The sequence below is a fragment of the Vombatus ursinus genome, unplaced genomic scaffold (assembly GCF_900497805.2).
Source record: "Vombatus ursinus unplaced genomic scaffold, bare-nosed wombat genome assembly UNPS02009132.1, whole genome shotgun sequence".
Taxonomy (NCBI): domain Eukaryota; kingdom Metazoa; phylum Chordata; class Mammalia; order Diprotodontia; family Vombatidae; genus Vombatus; species Vombatus ursinus.
The window spans coordinates 2,014,257-2,038,164 of record NW_020948910.1 but is presented as its reverse complement, the minus strand read 5'-3'; the positions used below and the strand labels follow the sequence as shown (position 1 = coordinate 2,038,164).

Genomic DNA, 23,908 nt, shown 5'->3' with positions numbered 1-23,908 from the left:
TTTGATGTTTCAGATATTAAGTAATCTTAAAGATCAAGAAACTCTGAAATAACTTCACTTTGAAGCATTATGGGCTGACTTGGTCTGTGGTACTGATTCACTATATATTGTATACCACAGAAAAAGTTTATAAAATGGGATACAAGCTGCAATAAAATGAAAAGAAGGCAAATTTAAAACTAGCTAAGTTATATGGTTCTTGTCTGTAGTGTAGGAGTTTGAAAACAATCACAATAAGGAGGCCTCTGAACTACTGACTTCCCAACCAATCCTGGGAAGAAAGAAAAGGGTCATCATTTACTAAATCAAATTCAACTTCAAACTGCCAAAGATGTTTTGAGTTAAAAAAAAACACTATTTTTAAATGAGTACAAAAATGTAACAAATAAAAATAGCCCAGTGAACTATACTCCTTTGAAGATCAATTTGTCACAATATTATCTCCTCCCATAAGGATGGTGGTAACATTACCACCCCCTTAACATTCTCCCAAAAAAGATGGAGTCAAAAGACAGGGCACAGTGTGCCCATTCATATGACCTAAATACTGCCAATTACTTTTTTGATCTTGGTAGTTCCCTGGATCTAACTGAGCCATCTTGTCAATGAAAGGAATGACACCAAAAATCAATTTCAGTGTAATTGATTGGTCAGAATTGGTCTTTTTTCTATGGAATACTCCTTCATATTCCAAGGTGAAGAATCATAGAAGATGATGTTTTATTCCCACAGTTTACAATACTTCAACCATACAAATCTCTACCACCACACTTTCTCTCTCTCTCTGTCTTTTTCTCTGTCTGTCTCTCTCTCTCTATGTCTCCCCCTACTTCAGTGCCTAAATTCTCAAGAATTCTTCCAGGGGAGCTCAAAGTCTAGCCAAGTACTACCAAGCAGAAACAAGGCCTAACAACAAACTCATTCAGGGATTCACCTAGGGAGAGATACCATATGGTTGCATTTAGGTGACTATCTTTAGCAAGAGAAATGAAATTATTCTCAAAATCATGGAGGGGTTACAATTTGCAGATCCCACCCAGACACTGAAGGAAGGACCCAACAGAAGCAAGTGAGTCAGGGTTCTCTTTCCCCAATCTTCCTGACAATGTTTTTCCTTTTTCCTTTCCTGGCTAATCATCAACTCCCTCCATCCCCATGCCCATGGTGGAAAATCCAAATTCCATGATCCACTCAGACCCTTTGACTTACTCCCCTTTTCCTTTCCAGTCTCCACTGCATAGCAGGGTGGACATGGCCACTTATATCATTTGGATAAGGAATAACAAACTGAAACCCTTCTGGTAAGATGGAGGATTACTAATCCTTCCCATCTGTCCTGCAGAAACCTCCTAAAAACTGTGAGGTTTTAAAAATCAACCCTACCACTATACCATATCAACTATACCACTATACCATTGCCTATACCTAGGCAATGCCCATGACTGTTGACTCTTAGTGAGGATGTATTCTGTTAATATCTCATCATTGTTGGGTTTTCCCCCCACATAAATGCTTTTTAGTCACCTCTGAAAAGACATAACCTTTAAATCAGCTAGTATCAATTACTTTGATTTATTTTTAGTTTGATTGAAGGATTAAGCTCCCTTCTTTAGGAAAAGCTAGTCTTAACAGCTAAGCTAAGCCAACACAGACATTTCCTTTAGCCTGAATAATATCTATTGAGTTAGGGCATATATATTAAAACTTTATCATTTAGTAGCAGATAATTTGGAGTGATACATATATCTTTGTAGGAATAAAATAATCACAGGATTATAAGTCTCTTTTTAAAGGCTAAGTTCCCCTTTCTGGCAGCGAAAGAAAAGGGAGAATGACTCTTAGCTTACTGATTCTAAATTCCCCTTTTTTCTTAAGCTGGAGGTTAAGTATAAATTGAATAGTGTAGTCTTCTAAGACTGGGTTTCTCTTTCTGGCAGCTGGAAGATAGGGGGTGATTGCTAACTTACCAACTACAAACTCCTAGTTCCTCTTTCCCAGTCTTAATTCAAATTATAGGCCCCATTAATGCAAGCTTTTTAATTGCAAAATGCTCCAACTACAGGACAGATTCCTGAGGCAATCTCACTTTGATAGTTTGATAGACACAAGCTCTAATTCAGTTTAATAGTTGTCTCATCCTAAAAACTCCCCATTATACTCTGAACCCGCCCACACGCAAAATATTGCCAACACTATGAATTTGGGTTAAGAAAGCCCGAGAGGGGTAAAATAGTCAGATAACCTGCCTTGTCCAATTGAATTATGTTCAAAACAAGTTTTCCAAGATTGCTGTAATTTTTAATTCTTCTTGTCTGTTATAAAAATAAGCTCTGTAAATCACTCCTTTTTCACTAATTGCTGAGGGATTAGTTGACCTGATTTAATGTAAACCTGTCAACTGTAACTATTAAACATTTACCGGGAAGCTTTGTAGCTCAGATTTGTTTTCTCTTTCAGATAATTAATATTAACACCTCTCCCTGATCATGTATTTCCATGATTGTTTTTTGGAACCCAAATCAACTTAAAGTCCTGTCTACTAAAATAAAGAGAAGGTAAATTAATTAATAAGTCCCTCAGAATAGGTCTTTTTTCTTCTTAGAGTATTTGAATGAAATAATATATAGCACTGTTATCTCACCCTTAACTGTAGCACCCATAAAAATATATTTTTACTTTATATTTGTTTCATTCTTCAAATTTTGATTTTGAAATATACTAGAGTTTTACTTCTATAACAAATATAGCCATTGTGGCTAATTTTTTAAAAAAATCTAAATAATAAGCTGCCATTTAATGGAGGAGAAGGGTATTAAACAAACAAAAAAACAAGCACTTTTCTATTCTATTTTAGTTGCCTACTGTTGGTAGTTGATCTCAGTCACATACCTTGTCTTTAAAAGGGAAAAAAGTGGGAATTCAGGAATTCAACAAGAACTTTCAGCTGCAACTAATAACATCACTATTCCAAAGCAACCATATATGACACGAGGAGCATGGAATTCCACTGGAGAGAAACTAACAAAAATTGACACATTGCTGCCTAAAATACGGCCTTCACCTCTCTTGTCTTCCAAACTATGTCCCATTCTTTACCAAAATTTTATGCAAGACACAACTACTTCATGGTGGCTTCCCAGGCTAAGCCCATTTATCTCTAGTCACTCCTGTCTCTCCAGTAATCTCCCTTGTATTTGCATTTATCTCTGAAAACATACATACATACATATATGTGTGTGCATATATACATATTCACATACATGTTTATTTCTGCCATTTGTGTTTATATTCTTCAGTAAAGTTATATTATGATGTCTCATTGTGGTATAAAAGTAACATTCTTGAAGGCAATGGCAGCAGGGCAAAATTTTGTCAGGTCTTACCAAGTTGGAAAAGCTCTGAGTACAGGATTTTATCCCAGGAAGCGAGGTCGTACCATGGGCAGAGTGCCAGGACAGGAGTCAGGAAAACTCAGCTTCATGAGTTCAAGTCTGGCCTCAGACACTTACTAACTTGGTGATCTTGGGCAAGTCACTTAACCCTGCTTATCTCCATTCAGCATTCAAAAATGTTGTTATGAGGGAGGTGCCCACCAGGAGATTTTTTTAGGGAGGAGGGCATCACCTGTGGAGGTGATGAAATCTGCATCCATGGAAAAAAAACCCCTCATGGATGGAATGATATGTATATTGATGTTTTTCTCCTGTAGGAGGCATCATGACATGGTGGTTAGAGAGCTGGCCTCAGAACCAGGAAGACTTAAGTTCAAATGCCACCTCTGACACATACTGGTTATGTCACTCTGGGTAAGTCAGTGCTCTAGGCAACTATCTACAGCTTTAAGGTGCAAAGAAGGTACTGTCACTCATTGCTAAAAGTAGTTTCCTTACCTGAGAGTCCCTGATAACAATGAAATCATAGGCCCAGTTCTGTTCCTAAAACCTGTCAAAGACTCAAAAGACTCAGTCACCTATTTCCTTAGTAACCGTTCCCATTATCTACTACAAAGGTGTCTTCCATTCACAGGGAATAATAAAAAAAAAATCCCATTAACTGAAGAGATTTTAAAGGTGCTATATTTAAAATATATATATGGCCAAAAGCAATATGATACTAAGTCCAAAAGAGTGAATACCAGAAAAAGCATCTTACGTACATCAGAAATAATAAAAAAAATAGTTTGTAAAACTAGGCTTTGTAATCCAAAACTAGGCTTTGTCATCATTTTTTTCGCATCTACTGTCTGGACCTGAGCTAAAGCTTTATGCTAGTTGCTTCACCTTTCTTTCTACCTTTCTGGGGGTATTAGTGCCACTTGAATAACCCCTGAACAATTACTACTAGCACTTTATCATTCCTTATCACGTGCAACATTTTCTTTCCTTTCCATTGTTCTTGGTACCACAACATGAATTACTTGTTAGAGAAAAAACAGAATTAGACAACGAAATCATAGTGAGAAGCCCCTCCACAAAGCAGTTTGGTTTGCCATCGTGGGAAGGACATTAACACATTTGCCCATCCTTTCACAGAACCAGTTGTCTTGGACCATTAATCATTTCTGGAAGTATAAAAGTAAAGTAGTTGGGTTTTTTGTTGTTTTTTTTTTCCTACCTCTATGTGATTTTGAGAATGGAATAAGATAGTAAAAACAAATTTTTTTTTTAATCCCTAAAAGGCTGTACTACATACCCAGAGGTATACCGGGTCCTTTTGCATGCACAAAACATACAAACATATTCACAACAAGCAATTTTCTAGTATTCCAATGGATTTCTTTATAGATTGCATAGAAAGATCAAGGAAAATGTCCTACGGAGTATTTCAGTTGGAATGATTCTCTTAAGCATTAATTAAAAATGTAGAATTTGTTTGGAGGGTTTTTTGTTTTGTTTTGCAAATATTAACAGGACCCATTAACAGCATTACAATATGTAGAGATCATGGTGGGGGGAGAACAGGTGTTCTATTCTACTTTATACCAAGTTAATCTATATGTCTAGATTCTCTGGATCACTATTTGTGGGTTCCATCAGTATATTTCCAGCTTGAAAGTGTTCTGTGGCTAAATTAGTCTGGGAAATGTTGGACTAGATGAATTTAAAGTGAAATAAAATGAAGATGAAGAATATATATATCAAGGTTATATCAAACAAGAATGTGCATTTAGTAGAGAAGGGTAATTAAGCTGAGTCTTCTTGACTAGTCATTTAAATCACCACTCAAATCCACTCTGCACACTTTGGTTTTTTTTTTTTTCTTTTTTGGTCTGTACCATGCATTTTATCCACATGAACCAACTTACAGAGCAAGGCCTTGAGTCACCTTAAATAACTTTGTTTCCCCAGTAAAAGGTTCTCTAAATAACAGAGTTCCCACAAAGTTCCCTAAATAACAGAGTAATAGACAGCATAGAGCCTGGGACATGAGTGAGACTCAGATTATTGCATGCCAGGGGGAACAGTTTTTCAAATTTAATGCTGCAAGGCAAGCACCAAACATAAAAAACCTTCTAAGCCCAGTAAACAAATGTGTTAATGTGAGGGAAACACTTCTTTAAAATTCCTGCATGGCACTATACATTTGATTAAACCACAAATTCTTGGCCTTCCCGAATCCCATGGGATTGCCACCAAAAGAAAAGTAAAGATAAACAGGAGGTTCCAGAATACCATGATTTCCACTGATGCTTATCTCTTTTATACTACACATATCTTTGGCATAAACTTTTAAAATATCATTAATTTAGGAGTCTGTTTTTAGACAAATGTTATTCCAATTGGGAAGCAGTGCAGATTTGTATAAATGACTGGGAAGGGGTTGGGGTACAATTTGGAGGAGGCAAAATTACTAATAGTGAATAAGAATTTAAAGCTGAAAGAGACCTTAGAGGTCACTAAGATCTGCCTCCCTCATTTTACAGATGAAGAAAATAAGGCCCAGAGAGGTTAAATGTCTTGCCCAGTAAGTAAGCATCTAAGATAGGATTTGAATCTAAGTGTTTGTGCTAAGTCCAATAGTGGGTCCACCATACTAGACTAGTTTTTTGTTCACCTAGCAATTATCTGGGGCAGCTAGGTGGAACAGTGGATAGAGTTCCAGGAATCAGGAAGACTCACCTTCCTAAATTCAAATCTGGTCTCAGACACCTACTAGCTGTGTGACCTTGGGCAATTCACTTAACTCTTTTTACCTCAGTTTCCTCATCTGTAAAATGAGCTGGTGAAGGAAATGGCAAACCACTCCAGCACCTCTGCCAAGAAAACCCCCCAAAATGGTATCACAAAGAGTCAGACACAACTGAAAAAAAATAAAAAAGACTGAAAGCAATTACCCTCATCAGACCCTCATTACCTCTCCAATGGGCTACTGCAATACTTGATATTTAGTCTTCCAGTCTCAATCTCTCTCCCCTCCAATCTATCCTGCCACACAGTCACCAAAATGATTTTCCTAAAACACAGGTCTGACTATGACCCTATTCAATAGTCTAGTAGCTCCCTACTACCTCCAGAATCAAATATAAGTTTCTCTGTTCGACTTTTAAAAGTCCTCACAACTTGGCCCCTGCCTATCTTTCCAGTCTCCTTATACATTACTCTCCGTACATTCTTCTCCTATGTGATCTCTACAGTTCAGTCATATTGGGCCACTTCCTTTTCCTCCCACATGATGCTCCATCTCTAGCCTGTGTGTCTTAGTACTAGCTATCCCCACGTGTGTACTGTTTTCCCTCCTTACCTTTGCCTCTTGAAATTTCTAGTTTCCTTCAAGACTTCAAGTATCACCTTCTAGAGAGAGTCTTTCCCAATGTACAAGTATCTGCTATCACTGATGCATTTTAGGGGTACAGGGACCCCAAAACTATCGAGGTAGAGGGCAGAATCATCTGTAACAAATTCACAGACTCAAGCAGACTTCTAGTCAAGTGGCAAAAAGTTTATTATAAAGCAGGCAGAGCTGCTTAGAGAACTCGAAACTTAATAGGGGTGACACTGAAACTCATATAGAAAAAGTTCTGTGAGTGGTGTGCCAAATATGCTAATTAGGTGGTTCAGGGCAGGATTAAGGAGTGGTCAGCTCCTAAAGGAACATACAGTTTCGGTACCTTAGGCACAAACATCATTCACTACTGGGATGGCCTGGTGGGGAGCGGAGATAACCTCAGGAGTTGAAGTTAATAGCATCAGTACAGGATATTTTATCTGGAGGGAAGTTCTGCAGGGTCAACTTGTTCTTGTAACTGGGAGAAATAGATTGCCTCACTGGGGCCCACTCATGGGTTACTGCCAGAGATAGGGTCTTTGGGCTGGGAAAAGGTATGGTCCTAGGGCTGGGGTCCAAGAACCCCATCATCATCTATGCCTCCACATTTACCTAGTACATGTTTTATACAGCCTTTTATATGCTTATACATCACTTTCTCTAAGTTCACTCTCCCAACTCCCAGGTTACTGGCTACTTCTCCCCTTGGAATTCTAAAGGTAACCTGAGGGGTTTCTAATGCTATGGCTTACAAGCCCTCATCAGGGGTGCTCCAGTATCAATAAACCATTTAACATATCCGTTAAGCAATGAACATCAATTACCTTTTAAAAAGAGATATTTACTGAGAAGGTATAGTCCCCCCAAAAGTCTGATACCCACTGTCCCACAAGTACATATAGAGTCCAGGGAAAAGTAGGTTTGAGCTGGGTTGCTATAGCTCTCTTCTGGACTCCTTTCTTTCTTCTTAATACATTTTATTGATGCCTTGTCTTAGCCCTTAGCACTGCACCTAGTACACAATAAGCACTTAAAAAATGTTTATTGTTTGATTGTCTTTATCTTGAAGCCATTTCAATCCCTCAAGATTAAACCTTCCCTTGTGATAAAGAAAAATAAAAACACAATCTAGTGACTGGGTCTGGCAACGCATGTAATATTCTTCTCAAGTAATCCCCCTCCTCACTATCCTGAAGCAGTATGACCTTATAAGTTCTTCCCTCTTTTATTAAATCATTCAATAATCATTCAATTATTCAATATTAAATCATTCAATAAATCAAGTCATTCAATCAATCATTCAATCATTCATTATGTGCCAGCACTATGCTGAGCACTAGTAGTAAGAAAAAAAAAAGTCCCTACCCTCAAAGAGCTCAGTAATTAAACAACAAACAAACAACTATGTACATACAAGATATACAGAGGGTAAATTGGAGGAATCCTAGAAACAAGGAGCTAACAGTGGGGGACCCACACTTCACTCAATTACTCACAACGTGACTTCCTTTTTAATAATTTTAAGTTCAAAAATAGAACAAAATGAGACACCTGTATGTCATTTGAAAGTTAATAAAAAGAGATTGACCTAGACACAGCAGGATAAGCACTGAGAACCACTCGAGCTGATTCAGCTAAGAACAACTCCCTGGCCTGAGTTATCATCAAGATCCACCAAGTAAACATCAAGGAAGTTCTTGACCTCCTTGTGGCTGCTCTGAGTTAGGGTAATGAGAATATGACCTCAAGGGGGTGACAGTCCCTTGAGCCAACCAAGTCTAGGAAAATGTCTCAGTACCTTTTAAGGAAAAATTAAGTCTAATTTTAAGGAAAATTTGATCTAATTTGCATGTGAGGGGAGGAAGGGGTTGGGATATTGCACCCACCCTAAGCTGCCTCACAGAACACTGGAAGATATGGGAGAGTGCAAACTCTTCGGGTGAGAGATTTTTCTTTGTCTTTGTATCCTGGTCTTATTTTTTTGTTTTGTGCTGTTTTGGGTCCTAATGATGGCAGTAGTCCCAGTTAGTCAATTAATAACCTAATCTGCATTCAACTGTTAACCTAATTTTAAAGTTGCCTCTGGCAATAAAAAGCTAAGTGACTTGTCCTGGATATTTGCTGTGGCAGTTGTTTAGTCATTTCTATCTTGTCGTGAATCTTCATGACCCCATTTGGGGGGTGTTCTTGGCAAAGATACTGGCGTGGTCTGCCATTTCCTTCTCTAGCTCACTTTACAGATGAGGAAACTGAGGCAGAGTTGAGTGACTTGCCCAGGGTCACACAGCTAGTAAGTGTCTGAAGACAGGTTTAAACTCAGGAAGGTGAGCCTTCCAGACCCCAACTGGCACTTTACCTAGTGTGCAACCGCAAAGAGGATGAGCAGGTCTGGACCAACAAGGACACAAAATTGAAGCTGAGGTGTTTGCTGGAGGAAGGAAGCTAGGAAAAGTACAAAGGGACCTGGCCGTGAAGCAGCTAGACTGTGCAGCGGCTAGAGTGTGGGGCCTGGCTTCAGGAGGACTGAGTTCAAATGCCACCTCAAACACTAGCTGTATGAACTTGGACAAGTCACAACCCCTTTCCGTCTCATTTTCCTCATCTGTAAAAGGCTGATAATAATAGCACCTACCTCCTACAGCAGTTGCGAGGATCAACAGTGCCTGCCACACAGGAAGTACTAAATCAACGTTAATTACCACTATTATTATTCAAATCAGACCTCATACACATACTAGCTTTGTGACCCTGGATAAGTCACTTAACCTCTGTTTGCCTCCTTTTCCTCATTTGTAAAATGGGAATGGGGCCAGCAAGGTAAACAGAGCACAGGGCCTGGGGTCAGAAAGGCCCCAGTTCGAAACTGACCTCAGACACTCACTAGCTATGGGATACTGGGCAAGTTAGCCTCAGTTTCCTCATCTGTAAAAGAGGGATAACAACAGCACCTACCTCCCAGAGGTGTGTGAGGATTAAATGAGATAAGGGTACCTAGTAAGCACTATCTACATCATTATTATTATCATCTGAACTGGGAGAGCTACGATTAAGAGCCAGCGTGCATTGCCTTAAGCTCCCAAGGAACCAGAGAAACCACTTGGCTCCTTCAGTCCATTTTTTCACAGATAAACTGAGGCCCGGCCCAGCGAAGCGCCGCTAGGCCGGGGTCACGTGGGCGGTAAGCGGTTTGGGGAGAGAGGAAGGGAGGAGCCGGGCGCGCCGGGAGGCCCGGGGTCGGACGGGGGCAGCGCGAGGCGGGCGAGGATCCCACGCTGGGGCTCCGCGAGGCGGGGGAGGGGAGGGGACGGGGGGGGAGGCGCGCCGGCTTGGGGGGGGGGGGGGGGGGTGCGGAGGCCGAGGCCGCGGGGCCCGTACCTTCCCAGGAGAACTCTCCTCCCGGCTCCCGCTTTAGGAACTTGTACCAGAAAGTGTCAGGGACGCCGGGCCCCGCCCCCTCGGGCCGCCGCCGCCGCGGCTGCTGCTGCTGCTCCTGGGCTTCCGGCGGCGGCTCCCCGGCCAGCTCCACCTCCGCAAGCCACAGGCCGGGCTCCTGCAGCCCGCGCGCCCCGTCGGGCCCGGCCGCGCCGCCCGCCCGCTTCATGGGCACGGCCTTCTGAGGCTCCCAGCGCCCCAGCTCGGGCCGGGAGCCCACCACCAGCAAGTGCGGACGGCCCTGGGCCACGCCGGGAGGCACCACCACCCCGAAACGGAACAGCATCGCCGCGGGGCCCCCGGCGCGCGGGCCCCGGAGGGTCCAGCTCCGGGCCTTCCTCCTGCCCCTCCTGGCCTAGGCCGCGGCGACCTCCGAGGCCAGCCCGGCACCGACGCCGTGCGGGGCTTCGCACACCGCGGGGTAAATGTCAGCCGGGAATCCTGTTACCACCTGGCGCTGCTGGGGCGGGGCGGGGCTGGGGAGGGGGAGGGGAGCGAGCGAGCGAGCGCTGCGGGGACGGAGCCGACCCTCCCCACCCCACCCGGGCCCACGTGGAATAATTACAGGGGCATCCTCTGCCCCTCCCGCGCGGGAGCCCTGTCTCGTCGTTCCACTTGCGAGAGAAACGTGGCTCCCTCTCGCGGTGGTGCAGAGGCCTCCACCATTTAGAGTGGGGAGACTTACCTAATGACATGTGCTAGAATGGTTATCAATGCTACTGTCTGGCCATGGGCTCCCTTCTAACCAGGTTACGTTATAGCAATGCTGAAATAGGTACAAATGCTATTATCTGCCTGTAGATTCCTTTTTAACCTGGTTGTACTCCATATGTGTTACAATGTTTATAAATGCTATTCTGGCTGTGAGCTTGCATATGTGCTTTAATAGCTATAAATCCTATTATCTGGCTGTGAATTCTTTTCTAACCTGGTTGTTTTGAATATATGCTATAATGTCTATATATGCTATTATCTGGTTGTGAGCTCCTTCCTGAGTTTTACATATATATATAGATATGCTATAATCACTACAAATTCTGGTATCTAGCTGTTAACTTTTTAACTAGGTAGTCGAAGTGGAACATAATTTTTAAAAGGGTGTATATTTTCCCTTTTTTACTTTAATTTCTTTTTTTATGTGGGACAACATACTACTTAGGATCGTCTGCCCTCTAGCAGGTTGTTGATAATTACTAATACTATGTTAAAGTCACTCAGTCAATACACGTTTATTAAGTGCCTACTATGTTCCAACATCCGTGCTTAGTGCAGAAGTCCCACTCTTAAGGAGCTTACCGGCTAGTGGTGGAGACACCATGCAAACAACTATGTACAAACTAGTTCTATGCAGGATAAACTGAAGGTAATCAGTAGAAGGAAGGGACTAATATTAAGGGGAATAGGGAAAAATTTCTAGTAGAAGATGGCATTTTAGCTGAGACTTAAAGGAGGCCAGGAGGTGGAAATGAGGAGAGAGAGTATTCCAGGCATGAGGAACGGATGAGAGATGGAGTTTTTTCTGAAAGGAACATCAAGACAGTTTGTATCACTGGATGGCAAAGAGGGTGGCAGAAGTAAAGTTTAAAAAGACTACTTTTTAGCCAACCTAACAGTTCAAAGGGCAGAAAATACCAATTCAGATTTTTGTATGGGTTTAGGCTTTTTGTTTTTAATTAAGATACTCTGCAAATTGTTTTTTTAGATTTAGTTATTTTTAAAAGTATCAAAATGGCAGTGAGAGAATGTATAACCCATGTCTTTATAATTTGATATTATTTCTTTTTAGTTAAAACTGATACTCTTATTTTTTTCCACTTAAGAAACAACTTGAAGCAGCTTCAACCTGACCTATTCAATGGATACTGTTGATGCAGAAAATGCAAAATGAATGCCTTGCAGTCACAAATAGAGTTCCAGTCTGCCTTCTTCTACCTATATGATTTCTCAGCCCAACTTGTCCATCTGCAATGTCAGTTTCAGGTATATGAACTGATGTACTGATTCAGTTGCCTGGCCGTCTAACTGCATATCTCATTCTGGACAATAGGCATTTTTCATCCTTTCTTTCCCCTGTATGGAAGCTCCGTAATGTTCTGCGGCTTGATGTAATCAACACAATATTATCCACAAACAGGAACATCAGAGCACCTCACTGTCCACTTTTACTCTGTATGGAACATCTTCCATGACAGTGACATGTACCGTTAGTGAGCATCCCTCTTATGTTTTATGCTTTGTTTGATGTTCATAATTGAAGTGTTGTTTATCAGCGTATCTCTGATTGCATTGAAGAAATTTTCTGTTAACATACTTATGAGAGACTCCTCATTGGAAGAGAGCCCTTAAGTAGTGGTGTTCTAGTCTGTGAAGTCAAAACCTTCTTTATTGTCCAAAAAAACCCCAAATACAGTGGAATCTTGTTGTCTCTGTACTTTTCAGGCAATTGGGTGACTCAAGATATGTGGTGTATGCTGTAGGAAATCTTTTGTGAATGCTGACAGGTTCATAGTTTTAAAGTTCTTGTGATATATGTGTAGATCATTCCTGCAAAGACCTCATAGCAGTAGTGTGTGTTTCTTCCTCTTTTGGTTCATGTCATTTTGTCCTTCCTTGTGACTTGAATTGGATTTTTGTTTGGCCTTGAGGGACCCAAGGGGCAGTATACATTGGGGGTGAGGGTGTTAGTCATGGAGTCGAGACTGAGCGAGAGCGGTGCAGAGGCTGAAGAAGTGAGGAAAGAGGGGCAGCTGGCCTCCGAGGCCAAAGTCCACTTCAAAGTGACACGGTTCATCATGGAGGCCGGTGTCAAGCTAGGGATGCAATCCATTCCAATTGCCACAGCCTGCACCATTTACCATAAATTTTTCTGTGAAACCAAATTAGATGCCTATGACCCTTACCTCATCGCCATGTCAGCCATCTACTTGGCAGGTAAAGTGGAGGAGCAACACCTCAGGACAAGAGACATCATCAATGTCTCTCACAGATATTTAAATCCCAAGAGTGAACCTTTGGAGTTAGACTCCTGGTTCTGGGAACTGAGGGACAGCATTGTTCAGTGTGAATTACTCATGTTGAGAGTTTTGCATTTCCGGGTCTCCTTCCAACATCCCCACAAATATCTACTCCACTACCTTATTTCTTTAAAGAACTGGATGAACCGTCATAGCTGGGAGAGGACTCCTGTCTCTCTGGCAGCCTGGGCGCTGCTTCGAGACAGCTATCACGGAGCATTGTGCCTTCAGTATCCTGCCCAGCACATAGCTGTAGCAGTACTCTATCTTGCCTTGCAGTGCTATGGAGTGGAGGTGCCCGCCGATTCCGAGGCAGAAAAGCCATGGTGGCAGGTCTTTAGTGAAGACCTTACCAAGCCAGTCATTGATAATATTGTGTCTGACCTGATTCAGATTTACACAATGGACACAGAAATCCCTTAATTGCTCTAGGGCCATCCAAGGAGAAGTACATATTTGCTTTGTCTGAGGGCTGGATTTGACCCAGTAAAATGGGTCCCAACTTAAAAAAGTTGACAAGTCAGAGGGACCAGCTTTGCATTAGCAAAGAGGAAAGAACTAAGCTTTCTGATTGCTCTTTGGTATCTATGTGGTGACTCCCTGAGCAGGTTTGGAGCTCATGTTTGGATATGAATACGTCCATGTTGAAAAAGGAATGTACTGGTGTTCAACTGCCTTTTGCACCTTAGGAATTTTTTGAAGATGAACCTTTTCAATTTGGTACAGACTGTATTCAGGCATCTCTTCATTAAAACAAAAGCCAAAATAGAATACTTGATTGTACCCTTTGGGATATCTTTTCAAGCCATACATAAGCTTAACCTTCCAACATAAGTGAACAGTATTTTATTTGGCATAATAAAAGATAAACAAAATTTTTTTTTAATGTGAAAATAGGCATATAGTTTAAGAGTTTTTAGTGTTCTGTGGACCACATTGGGGGTAGGGGGTAATATTAGACATAATTTTTTTTTCCACTTTGTGTTATCTTCCTCTCCCTGAAATATATTATAAAATATGATCATCTTTTCAACACAAATGTTATTCAAAGGATCCTTTATGTTCAAAATCTTGGAACGCCTTGATCTCTAAAGAATCAAAGTTTTCCAGTAACCCTGGGGGCAAATAAGTAGGTAGTGGGGGAAAGTATGCCTATTTTCGATGAGGACTGTGTGCAAAGAATAGTGTAAAAGAAAAAACTATGATGGACCTGTCATGTAGGGAGTAACAGAAAGACGACATAAGTGACGAACTGGTACCCACATAATGTAAAAAAACGGAGAAAGGCCTCTAGCGTACTAGGTAGCTGTGTAGAGCATCTCTATGAGAGACACAGGAAAAGAATCAGAGGAAGAGACAGTAGAGAAGGGTTGCTATCAGCACCATAAAGGGAATGCCCTCATGGATGAGATCATGGATTGATTGAAGTGTTGGGAGAGTAGCAAAACACTTACAGTTAAGGAACCAGGGCCATATTGCCAACAGTTGGCCAAAAGAAACAATTCATCTTAAGATTTTCACTTATGTCATTTCTAGAACAAATCTGCTGTTTATAAAATCCATTTGTTGGTTTCCTAATAAAATAATTTTTTCATGGTTCTGTTCTTGTATTTGATTTCTGTTCTTTTATATGACTTAACATACATTTTACACAAACCTCTCATGTAAACTAAACATGATCACACACACAAAGACATGTTATTAGATATGTATGAACAACAACCCAGGGAAAAGGACACAAACTGGGGTGGAGTAAATAAACTAGGCTTCATACATTCAAAGTATCATTAAGCAGAATTGAAAGAATTCTAATAACTTAAGCTATATAAAGTTCTCAGCCTTTCCAGGGAGCTGCTGGTAAAATAATATGTTTTGCCCTGAAATACAGATCCTCCAAGAAAAGCTTGGTTGGTTGCTAAGCATAGGGGCAAACCTTAAGAACAGCAAGCAGGACTAGAAAAACAAGGGCCCCTTTAGTAGCAAAACAGGCAGACTTGAAGTAACAACCTTGTGGTTTTGAGTTAAGATTGTATTCAGTTGTTAAATGTTATAATAATAATTTGTGAAAGGCTATTAGCAGATCATTATTGCAGAAGAGTATGGTATCCTACACATTCTGGGGCAAAAAAGACAATCTAGACTAGACCTGTACAACTTGGCAGTAAGTAGGGACCAAAATTAAAATAGGCTAAACCTCTTCAGGCCATAGATAGGTTTTTGCTCACTTTCAAAGTAAAGGTAACTAGAGACGGACTGGGGATGGTTGGTTGCCATGGATCACGTGACAAACAGCGGGCACAGTGGAGGCCAGCTGAAAATCCTTCGGCCGGCCCGTTTGTTGTACAGGCCTGATCTAGACCCATCATGTCTTCAGGAAAACAAGAGTTTCGCTTACATCACTTCTTGGGGAGGGAGGAGGAACGATCGCTATTTATATAGAAAATCCCTCACGTTTCTGTAGAGCTCTGATTCATTTGTGTATTAGTATACTTTTTAACATGTGTAAACCTTTGGACCAGAGCTAGCCTCACTTTTTCCCCCCTTTTTTTTAAAAATTGAGGTCTTCTCCATCCTATGGATCAAATAGTTTCTGTAAGAAAAAAATAGCCACTCACTTTCAACCATAAAATGGACAAGCAATTTTTCTGTCCCCTCAAAGTAGCTTGAGTTTCAATAGTTTTTATTTAGTAGGAATGTGTGGGCTATACAGCAACTAAGCAGAAAATACATGGCATTTGATTTTGTGGTTTATATTTAAATATACAGTATTTCTAATCTTATACATCAGGTAAAATTTAGGCCAAGTTTAGAAGAGGAGTGCATCCAAAGAACAATCATATCTAGATCAGGAAAAATGTTTCAATACTGCTTTATAGCTTTATTGTCAGTCATATATATTAGCTAAAAGTTTTAGAACTAGTTTGCCATTGAAATGATAATAAAAATTAGTTTCTAGTAAAGAAAATCATTTGTAGAACAAAGGAGGAAAAACCCATCATATTTAAGTTATTTGCTGATAACTCTTAACTGAGGGAGAATTTGATGTATTTTCTATTACTAAAATAATTTTACCACTAAAAACAACAGAACAGACAGATTTAAGTGACTACTGGTTTTGAAGAGTTTTTTTTTTCTTTTTTTTAACTAAGTCAATAGTCATATACCATGATGTATATGTATGGATTATACTTGACCTCAGATGTATAGTGGAGACGGTGCTAGACTGGAATCAAGATGCTTAGGTTCAAATCCCCCACAAAACTTGGTCACTGTGTTTGTAGGCAGGTCACTTAACCTCTGTGGCTCTCAGATTCCTCGGTGGCTCAGTGGATAGAGGGCTAGACCCGGAGTCAGGAAGACTCATCTTTCCGAGTTCAAATCTGGCTTCAGATACTTACTAGCTGTGGGACCCTGGACAAGTCAATGAACCCTGACTGCCCCAGTTTCTTCATATGTAAACTGAACTGGACAAGGAAATGGCAAACCATTTCACCATTTTTGCGAAGATCCTAAATGGGGTCACAAAGAATTGGACACAATTGAAACAACTGAACAACAGCTAGCACATAGTAAGTACTATGTAAACATTAGCTATTATTATTATATGATGGAAATTCAGATTTTAAAAGCTAAGATTAAGAATTTACCTCTTCTAGAAACTAATACCATTTGCACCTTTTGTACTCCACTTGAATTTTGATACATCACAAAGGTCATTCATTAAAAAGCCATTATTTAGGGAGTCTTTGATATTAGATTCATGAAACTATGCTGATAAGCAAAATGATGAGAATCGACTAAGCAAGCATAGTCCCGGTTCTGATAGTAACTTTTGTTTGTTTTGTTTTGTTTTCCCAAAGATCTAACTAAATTTTAATTGAAATTCTACCACTAGAATACTGGATTACACCCTAAATTTGATATTTCTCGAAGAATGGAAAATGCATTCAAATTTAAATATATAAGACTTCAATTCAAATGGAAATTCTCCAGTGTCCCCACAGTGAAAGATATTACTTGCTTCTCTGTTAATTTGTTTTCTGCTGCAATCTTTCATTCCTTGCTGATTTGCCACAATTCTCTCTTTGTAATATTATTTTGCATATTTATGGCACCTCACATCCAAGAAGCTCAAAGTGCTCTATAAGTGTAATTTTATTAATTTTCACAACATTCTTAAAAGTTAAATAGGTATTATTTCCAATTTTCAGGTAGAAAAAAATATTGCAGCAGACTTCTAAATACAGCTAGGTGGCACAGTGGATAGAGTGCTGGGCCTAAAATCAGGAAGACTCTTCTGAGTATTTGGCTTCGGACAATTAATAGCTATGTGACCTTGGGCAAGTCACTTAACCCTGTTTTCCTCAGTTTCCTCATTTGTAAAATGAGCTGGAGAAAGAAATGGCAAACCACTCCAGTGTCTTTACCAAGAAAACTCCAAATGGGGTCATAAAGAGTTAGATACAACTGAAACGACTGAAAAACAACACACATCTCAGGGACTCCAATTAGCTATTAAGTGTCTGAGACCTTTACTAGGTCTCTACACCCAAAAAGATCAAAGAAAGAGCAAAAAAGACTCATCTGTACAAAAATACTTGTAGCATCTCTTTTTGGATTGGCAATGAACTAAACAAAAGGAGGTGTCCATCGGCAGGGGAATGGCTAAACAAATTATGATGTACAAATGTAACATAACACTTGTACAGTAAGAAATGAGAGAAGGGGTGATTTCAGTGAAACCTGGGAAGATTTATAATAAATTGTTGCAGAGTGAAGTAAGCAGAATTAGGAGAACAATTTATACAGTACAACATTGTAAAAAAAAAAACTTTTTAAAACCTTAAGAACTTTGATCAAAGCAATGATCAGCTAAGTTTCCAGAGTACCAATGAACTTTGCTATCCACCTCCTGACAGAGAGAGGATAGATTCAAGTTGCAGAATGAGACACATTTTTGAACAAGGATAATTTATTTTGTTTGATTATGTCTATCTGTTGCAAGGGTTTTCTGTTTTCTTTTTTCTTTCTAATTGGGGTGGGGAAGGAAATAAATGCTTGTTGACTGAAAAACTAAATTAAATTTTAAGAAAGCAAAAGGAAGGGGCAGCTAGGTGGCACAGTGGATAGAACACAGGCCCTGAAGTCAGGAGGACCTGAGTTCAAATCCAGCCTCAGACCAAACACTTTACATTTACTAGCTGTGTGACCCTGGGCAAGTCATTTAACCCCAATTGCCTAAAAAACAAAACAAAACAAAAAGAAAGCAAAAAGAATCCCGACTTTGGACTACATGAAATCTCTTCAGGGCAGAAAGCTATAGGAGGAATCCCCAAACTCAAACTGCTGATCCATTCCACAGAAAATTCCCATTGTAGGGGCAGTTGAGTGGCAGCAGTGGATAGAGCACTGCCCCTGGAGTTAGGAGGACCTGAGTTCAAATCCAGCTTCAGACACTTGACACTTAGTAGCTGTGTGACCCTGGGCAAGTCACTTAACCCCATTGCCTAACCATAATAATTTAAAAAAAAAGAAAAAGAAAATTTCCATTGCCATACACAAAATCCAGGGAGTAACCTGGGACTGCAGGAATGGTTTGTAGCCATCTCTGGGGCCACTGGTAGCTTAATAAAAAAAATGATGAATATAAATAAATGGCTAATGTTTATATATCATTTACTTTGTGCTAAGCACTCTACAGTTTTATCTCATTTGATCCGAACAACTGCAAGGTAGGTGCTATTATCTTCCCCACAGGCATACAAGGTTAAGTGACGTACCCAGGGTCACACACCTAGCATCTGAGGCTGGATTTGAACTCTGGTCTTCCTGACTTTAGGCCCAGCATTGTAACCACTGGGCAACCTAGCTGCCTCATATGATAACTCATTTATGTACACTATAATACTATATTTTTAATGTTTCCTAATAGTAAGTGACATATTACACTTTACATAAGTAAATTTGAGACTGACCAATGAAGATCCAGATCTTAGAGCAAGTACGATATGCTTTTCCTGTTGATGATTCATGTAGAGCTTTGTTGAGCTTGCTTTCCAAAGTGCGTGATGGAGGGATCCTAACTCCAGCCCTGGCCCTTCCCAACTCAGCTTGACTAGGTATTCTCTCCTTGTCTACTCTCAGCTTACTCCTTGGTGACAAAAAGTCTTTTACCTTTGTTGCATGTATACAAAAAGGCTCAAACAGCTTTCAAGTGAGAAGGAAGAAATGCTGTGGATCTTCTGGTGAGGAGAGGTAGGTAGGTAGCTACAGCAGCAGCAGCAGCAGCAAACAGTTATCTTTCCACCTGGGCCACCATGTGGCTGGGACTGCGTGGTGCCTATGTTTCTCCTGTCCTTATTGTATCTCTTCTTTCCAGATTTTAAGTGAATAAGTATCAGAGGTAGAATGAATCAGACTGTAGCCCTGTGAATTTCAAAAAGATGGAAAAACCACCAGAGGCCCAGCAACTGGAATCCTTTAAAGAATATTACAGCAGCCATACCAGCTGAGTCCCTGAGGAGCCAGTTCTGAGGAACAACATGATTAAACTAGCCCAGAAGTGAAGCAACCCAGTAGCTGAGACATCTTGAACCCACTGCTCTGCCCAGGGACTGACTGGTTGTGTGGAGAAGAGAGTGTGCTTCAGTTTGGGAAGCAGGGGTTTTTGTACTTCTGTCCTTACTGGTCTTCCTCAGGAAGTATGCCTCAGTAAAAGCTAATTGATGTTAATTGCTATTGAGGAGAAATCAACTGGTTGAGTGATATGAGGCAGTAATCACTTGTTAAATGATATTAAGGAGATGAGAACTGCTGATGATATTGGAAGGAATATACCAGATGGAAGCTCATAGGCAATAGTACCGAAAAAAAAGATTCCTCCAATTCTTTAGAGTTGCCCCTAAAACTCTGAGGGGAGCCGTAACCTTGAATTGGGGAACTGACCGGCTAGTGTGTTGAAAGAATGGTCCCACAGCCTATAGAACTATACATATATGGTGTTAAAAATGTTCAGAATTACTATTCACATTGACTTTGCACCCTAGAATTGGAAGGAGTTTAGAGGTCTAGTCTAACCAACCCTCACCCCATTTTACAGATGAGGAAACTGAGGCCTAGAGGGGACCGTGATTTCCCCAAGGTTGCACAGATCATTACAGACATAGTGAATATGCTGGATTTTGGAGGCTGGAAGACCCAGTTTCAAATCTCACCTCTGACATTTATCAGCAATGTGACCACAGACAATTCACTTCAACTCTAACCCTCAAGCAACTCTGTTAAGATTTCTTATTTATTAAATTATATGTGGATTACAATTTGAGTTCCCACACTAGTGAAATCTCAGATCAATCAATCAACAAGCATTTATTAAGCACTTACTGTGTGCTAGGCACTCTGCTAAATACTGAGGTACAAAGAAAGGCAAAATAGTCCCTTCCATCAAGATAACATTCTAATGGTGGAGAGACATAAAAATAATTAGCTACATACAAGATAGATAAAGAGTAGAGGGAAGGTAATATGAAGGGTGAAGGCGTTAGCAGCTGGAGGGGGAGAGGCAGACAGAAGTTATGTCACTTGTCCAGGGTCACATGGCGAGCAAGTATCTGAAGCTGGATTTGAATTCCTGACTCTAGGTCCAGTGTTCTACCCATTGTGTTACCTAGCTGCCTGTAATGACAGCTAAATGTTTAGTGACTGATTGCTGATTTATATGCCATTTCCTGGTAGGGCAAATGACTTTTAGAAAAGTCATCAATCTTTTTTCCACTCAGCTATTCTGTCCCATGGGTAGATATGCCAGGCAGACAATATCTATTATGGCAACCCTGACACGCATTTTCATAACCACACTCAGTTTTCAAGCTTTCCGAGGTATGAGATCAGTTAAGGTAACCATGACATTGCTTTTTCCTGTAAATTATTGTGTTTCCTGTGAAGGAATATTTTTTTTAGTGAGTATTGATATTCTTTTTAATTAGTGCTCTGAGTAAGGGATTGATTTTTCCAGAATCATTTCCTATAAATCTCTAGGTCTGATATAAACATAAGGGTCACTAAAGTCACTGAAAAAATACAGTAGTTTAATTAACTTTGGGTACATTCATAGATATATGATATATAATATCATATATTATATATGTACAGATGTACAGATATATATATATGCATATATACAGATGTGTATATATACAGATGTGTGTGTTACACACATACACACACATATACACATATATATGATAGAATTATTTACATTGCTTTCTTTAGGAATTCTTTCATTAATTAAGTGAAAGCATACTTTATTTCACCAAAATAATAAAATGACTGCATCACTCTAACAATGTGAGAAAATTCAAATAATTGTTCAACTGAGAATGTCCATATTTTAGTGCTAGAGGAGACTTTAAGGATCATCAGGTTCAACCTCTTCCTTTTAGAGATGAGGAAGGCATGGCCCAATGTAATAAAATATCTTAAAGATTTAGCACTTATTTATACGACTAAATCTAAATATAGGGGGAAGCCATCAGGGAGCTGTGCTACCTATAAAAGGCTTCATTTCCATTGTTTTGTTATTTTTATAGCCTTTGCCAATATTCTTCCTGATAATAGCTGAAGCTCTAGCCATGCATGAGTAATGCTTCTTTAGCTGAAGCTCTAGCCATGCATGAGTAATGCTTTGAGGTCTTGAGACCTCAAATGCTCTTGGTGAGATAGTATCAACCTGAATCATAAAACACAACAGATCCAGTCTTCAAGAGAGAAGTGAAAAATGATTTTCAAATAGTAGCCTTCAAAAATAATTGCAATATTTTGTCTATAGGGGTGATCTCCTGGTGAGGATTAATAATAAAGTATTGCTTTTTTTAAAAAAAATAGACATACTCCTCTTGGAATGTAATGATGCATTATCTATCAGTCTATTTAATCTGATTCTCCACCTTTTGGAATCCTTGGGAGTGGAAACACCTGAAGGTAGTAAGACTATGCTGGGAGGTATTGTGTCTTAGAGATGTTGGGACTAAAAAGCCTCTTCTCCCTTTCTTTCCTCTTTCCTTTTTTCCCTTTACTTGACACATCTCTCACTCCAAAATAAAATATAAGAGTGATGATTATTTCTCTCGTATTAATAACCAATTATTGAATTAGGGCTAAGGTAATCCCCCTTCTATTTCCCCATTTAGAAATCAACCACTGTAGGCTAGTCAGACAGCTTTTGAAGTTCGGGGGTGATGAGATGAAATCTTGGGTGAAACTTACTCAACCTGGAAAACTTAGATCTGATCAAAAAGTAAAGATATTCTAGTCTAGGTGAACTGGTGAATCTGGCCCATTGTGTTTTAGTCAGACAAGTCTGAGTGGAAGTGGATTCCCCTTTTGGCTAGATTTACCCTAGAAGGGGTGGTATGGGAACAGATAAGTCTCTTTGACCAAAATTGAGTGATCAGAGTCAAGTTCCCCCAACCCTCATTTGAATAAGTCCACCTCTCATTATATTTTTGTAAGAATTTATTCTTTTATTACTTGTTACAGAGTTGATTTCCACCCTCAGGAACACTCACTTTTCCAAAGGCATATAAGTCTTGAGTGGTTTCCATGAGGGGTTTTTTGGTTTGAGAAAGACTGACCAATGACCATCCTTTTATTAATTACTCTTTAGCCATAATTAAGAAAATGATTGGGGGCAGCTAGGTGGCTCAGTGAATAGAGCACTGGCCCTGAAATCAGGAGGACCTAAGTTCAAATCCAGCCTCAGACCAAACACTTGACACTTACTAGCTATGTGACCCCAGGCAAGTCACTTAACCCCAATTGCCTAAAAAAAGAAAAGAAAAAAAAGAAAATTATTAATTACCCAGAAATTATGTCTCTCAAACTTTTTATACATCACAAATAACTGCAGGTGGTTTTAGTCTAAGAAACAGGATTGTTTGCCACTGACTGACACTTTTGCTTTCTGGGAGGGAAGCTATCAAGAGAACCAAACAGGCCAGCCAAACATGTCTTTCCAACCCATTTCCAATCAGCACATGTTCCTCTCCTGAGGAGCAAATTGCTTTTCACTCCCCAACACAATTCAATTGAATGAAAACATTAAGCAGCTACTATATGTAGCAAACCTGCCAGTAGGACTGGCATCTCAAATTCAACATGCCCAAAATGGAACTCCTTTTCCCTCTCTCTACAGTCTACACACCAACCCTTTCTCCCAACTCTCCTTTCTTTGTTGAGACTTTTCCAGTCAGGTCCCCAGACTCAGACTCACGTATTCTAGTCTTCACCCTCTCTAATCCCACATAGCCAATAAGTTGCCAAGCTGTGTCAATTATACCTATACAATATCTCTCACATCCATTCCCTTCTTTCCACTTATGGCCACCACTATCATTCACATCATTGTCACTTTTCACCTCTTGTTAAAAAAAAAAAAGCCTCCTAATTGGTTTCCAAACATTGAATCTTCCCTTTAATTGGTCTTCCACACAGCTGCCAAAATAATCTTACTAAAACTCATTTTCCTCCATTGCTCATGAATCTTCAGTGGCTTGCCATTTAGAGCTCTTCAAAATCTGGCTTCAACCTATCTTTTAATCGATTGACAAACATTTATCAAGTGCCAATGATGTGCCAAGCACTGCGTTAGGGATACAAAGACAAAAATGAAAGTTACTCCAGACATTTCCCAGTACTAC

The 23,908-nt window shown here is 40.0% G+C and overlaps 2 protein-coding genes across 3 annotated transcripts in view; one reads left to right on the top strand and one right to left on the bottom strand.

Annotated features, from left to right (window-relative positions):
* EPM2A (EPM2A, laforin glucan phosphatase) overlaps positions 1-10,530 on the bottom strand; it is a 171,203-nt gene extending 160,673 nt beyond the window's left edge. For both annotated transcript variants that reach the window (XM_027850691.1, XM_027850690.1), the window contains exon 1: positions 10,141-10,530. In XM_027850691.1, coding sequence (XP_027706492.1) covers positions 10,141-10,483 — 343 coding nt within the window. In that variant the 5' untranslated portion in view covers positions 10,484-10,530. The remainder of the gene's footprint in view (positions 1-10,140) is intronic.
* A 10-nt stretch (positions 10,531-10,540) lies between these two features.
* LOC114034879 (cyclin-Q-like) lies at positions 10,541-14,811 on the top strand. The gene is made up of 2 exons (XM_027850692.1): positions 10,541-10,618; positions 12,018-14,811. The coding sequence occupies exon 2, from the start codon at positions 12,885-12,887 to the stop codon at positions 13,632-13,634; it is 750 nt and encodes a 249-aa protein (XP_027706493.1). The 5' UTR covers positions 10,541-10,618; positions 12,018-12,884; the 3' UTR covers positions 13,635-14,811.
* Positions 14,812-23,908: the final 9,097 nt, after the last annotated feature.

What these genes read in the sequence shown, in the direction of transcription:
- LOC114034879 (XM_027850692.1), top strand. Translation starts at nt 12,885, where the DNA reads ATGGAGTCGAGACTGAGCGAGAGCGGTGCAGAGGCTGAAGAAGTGAGG.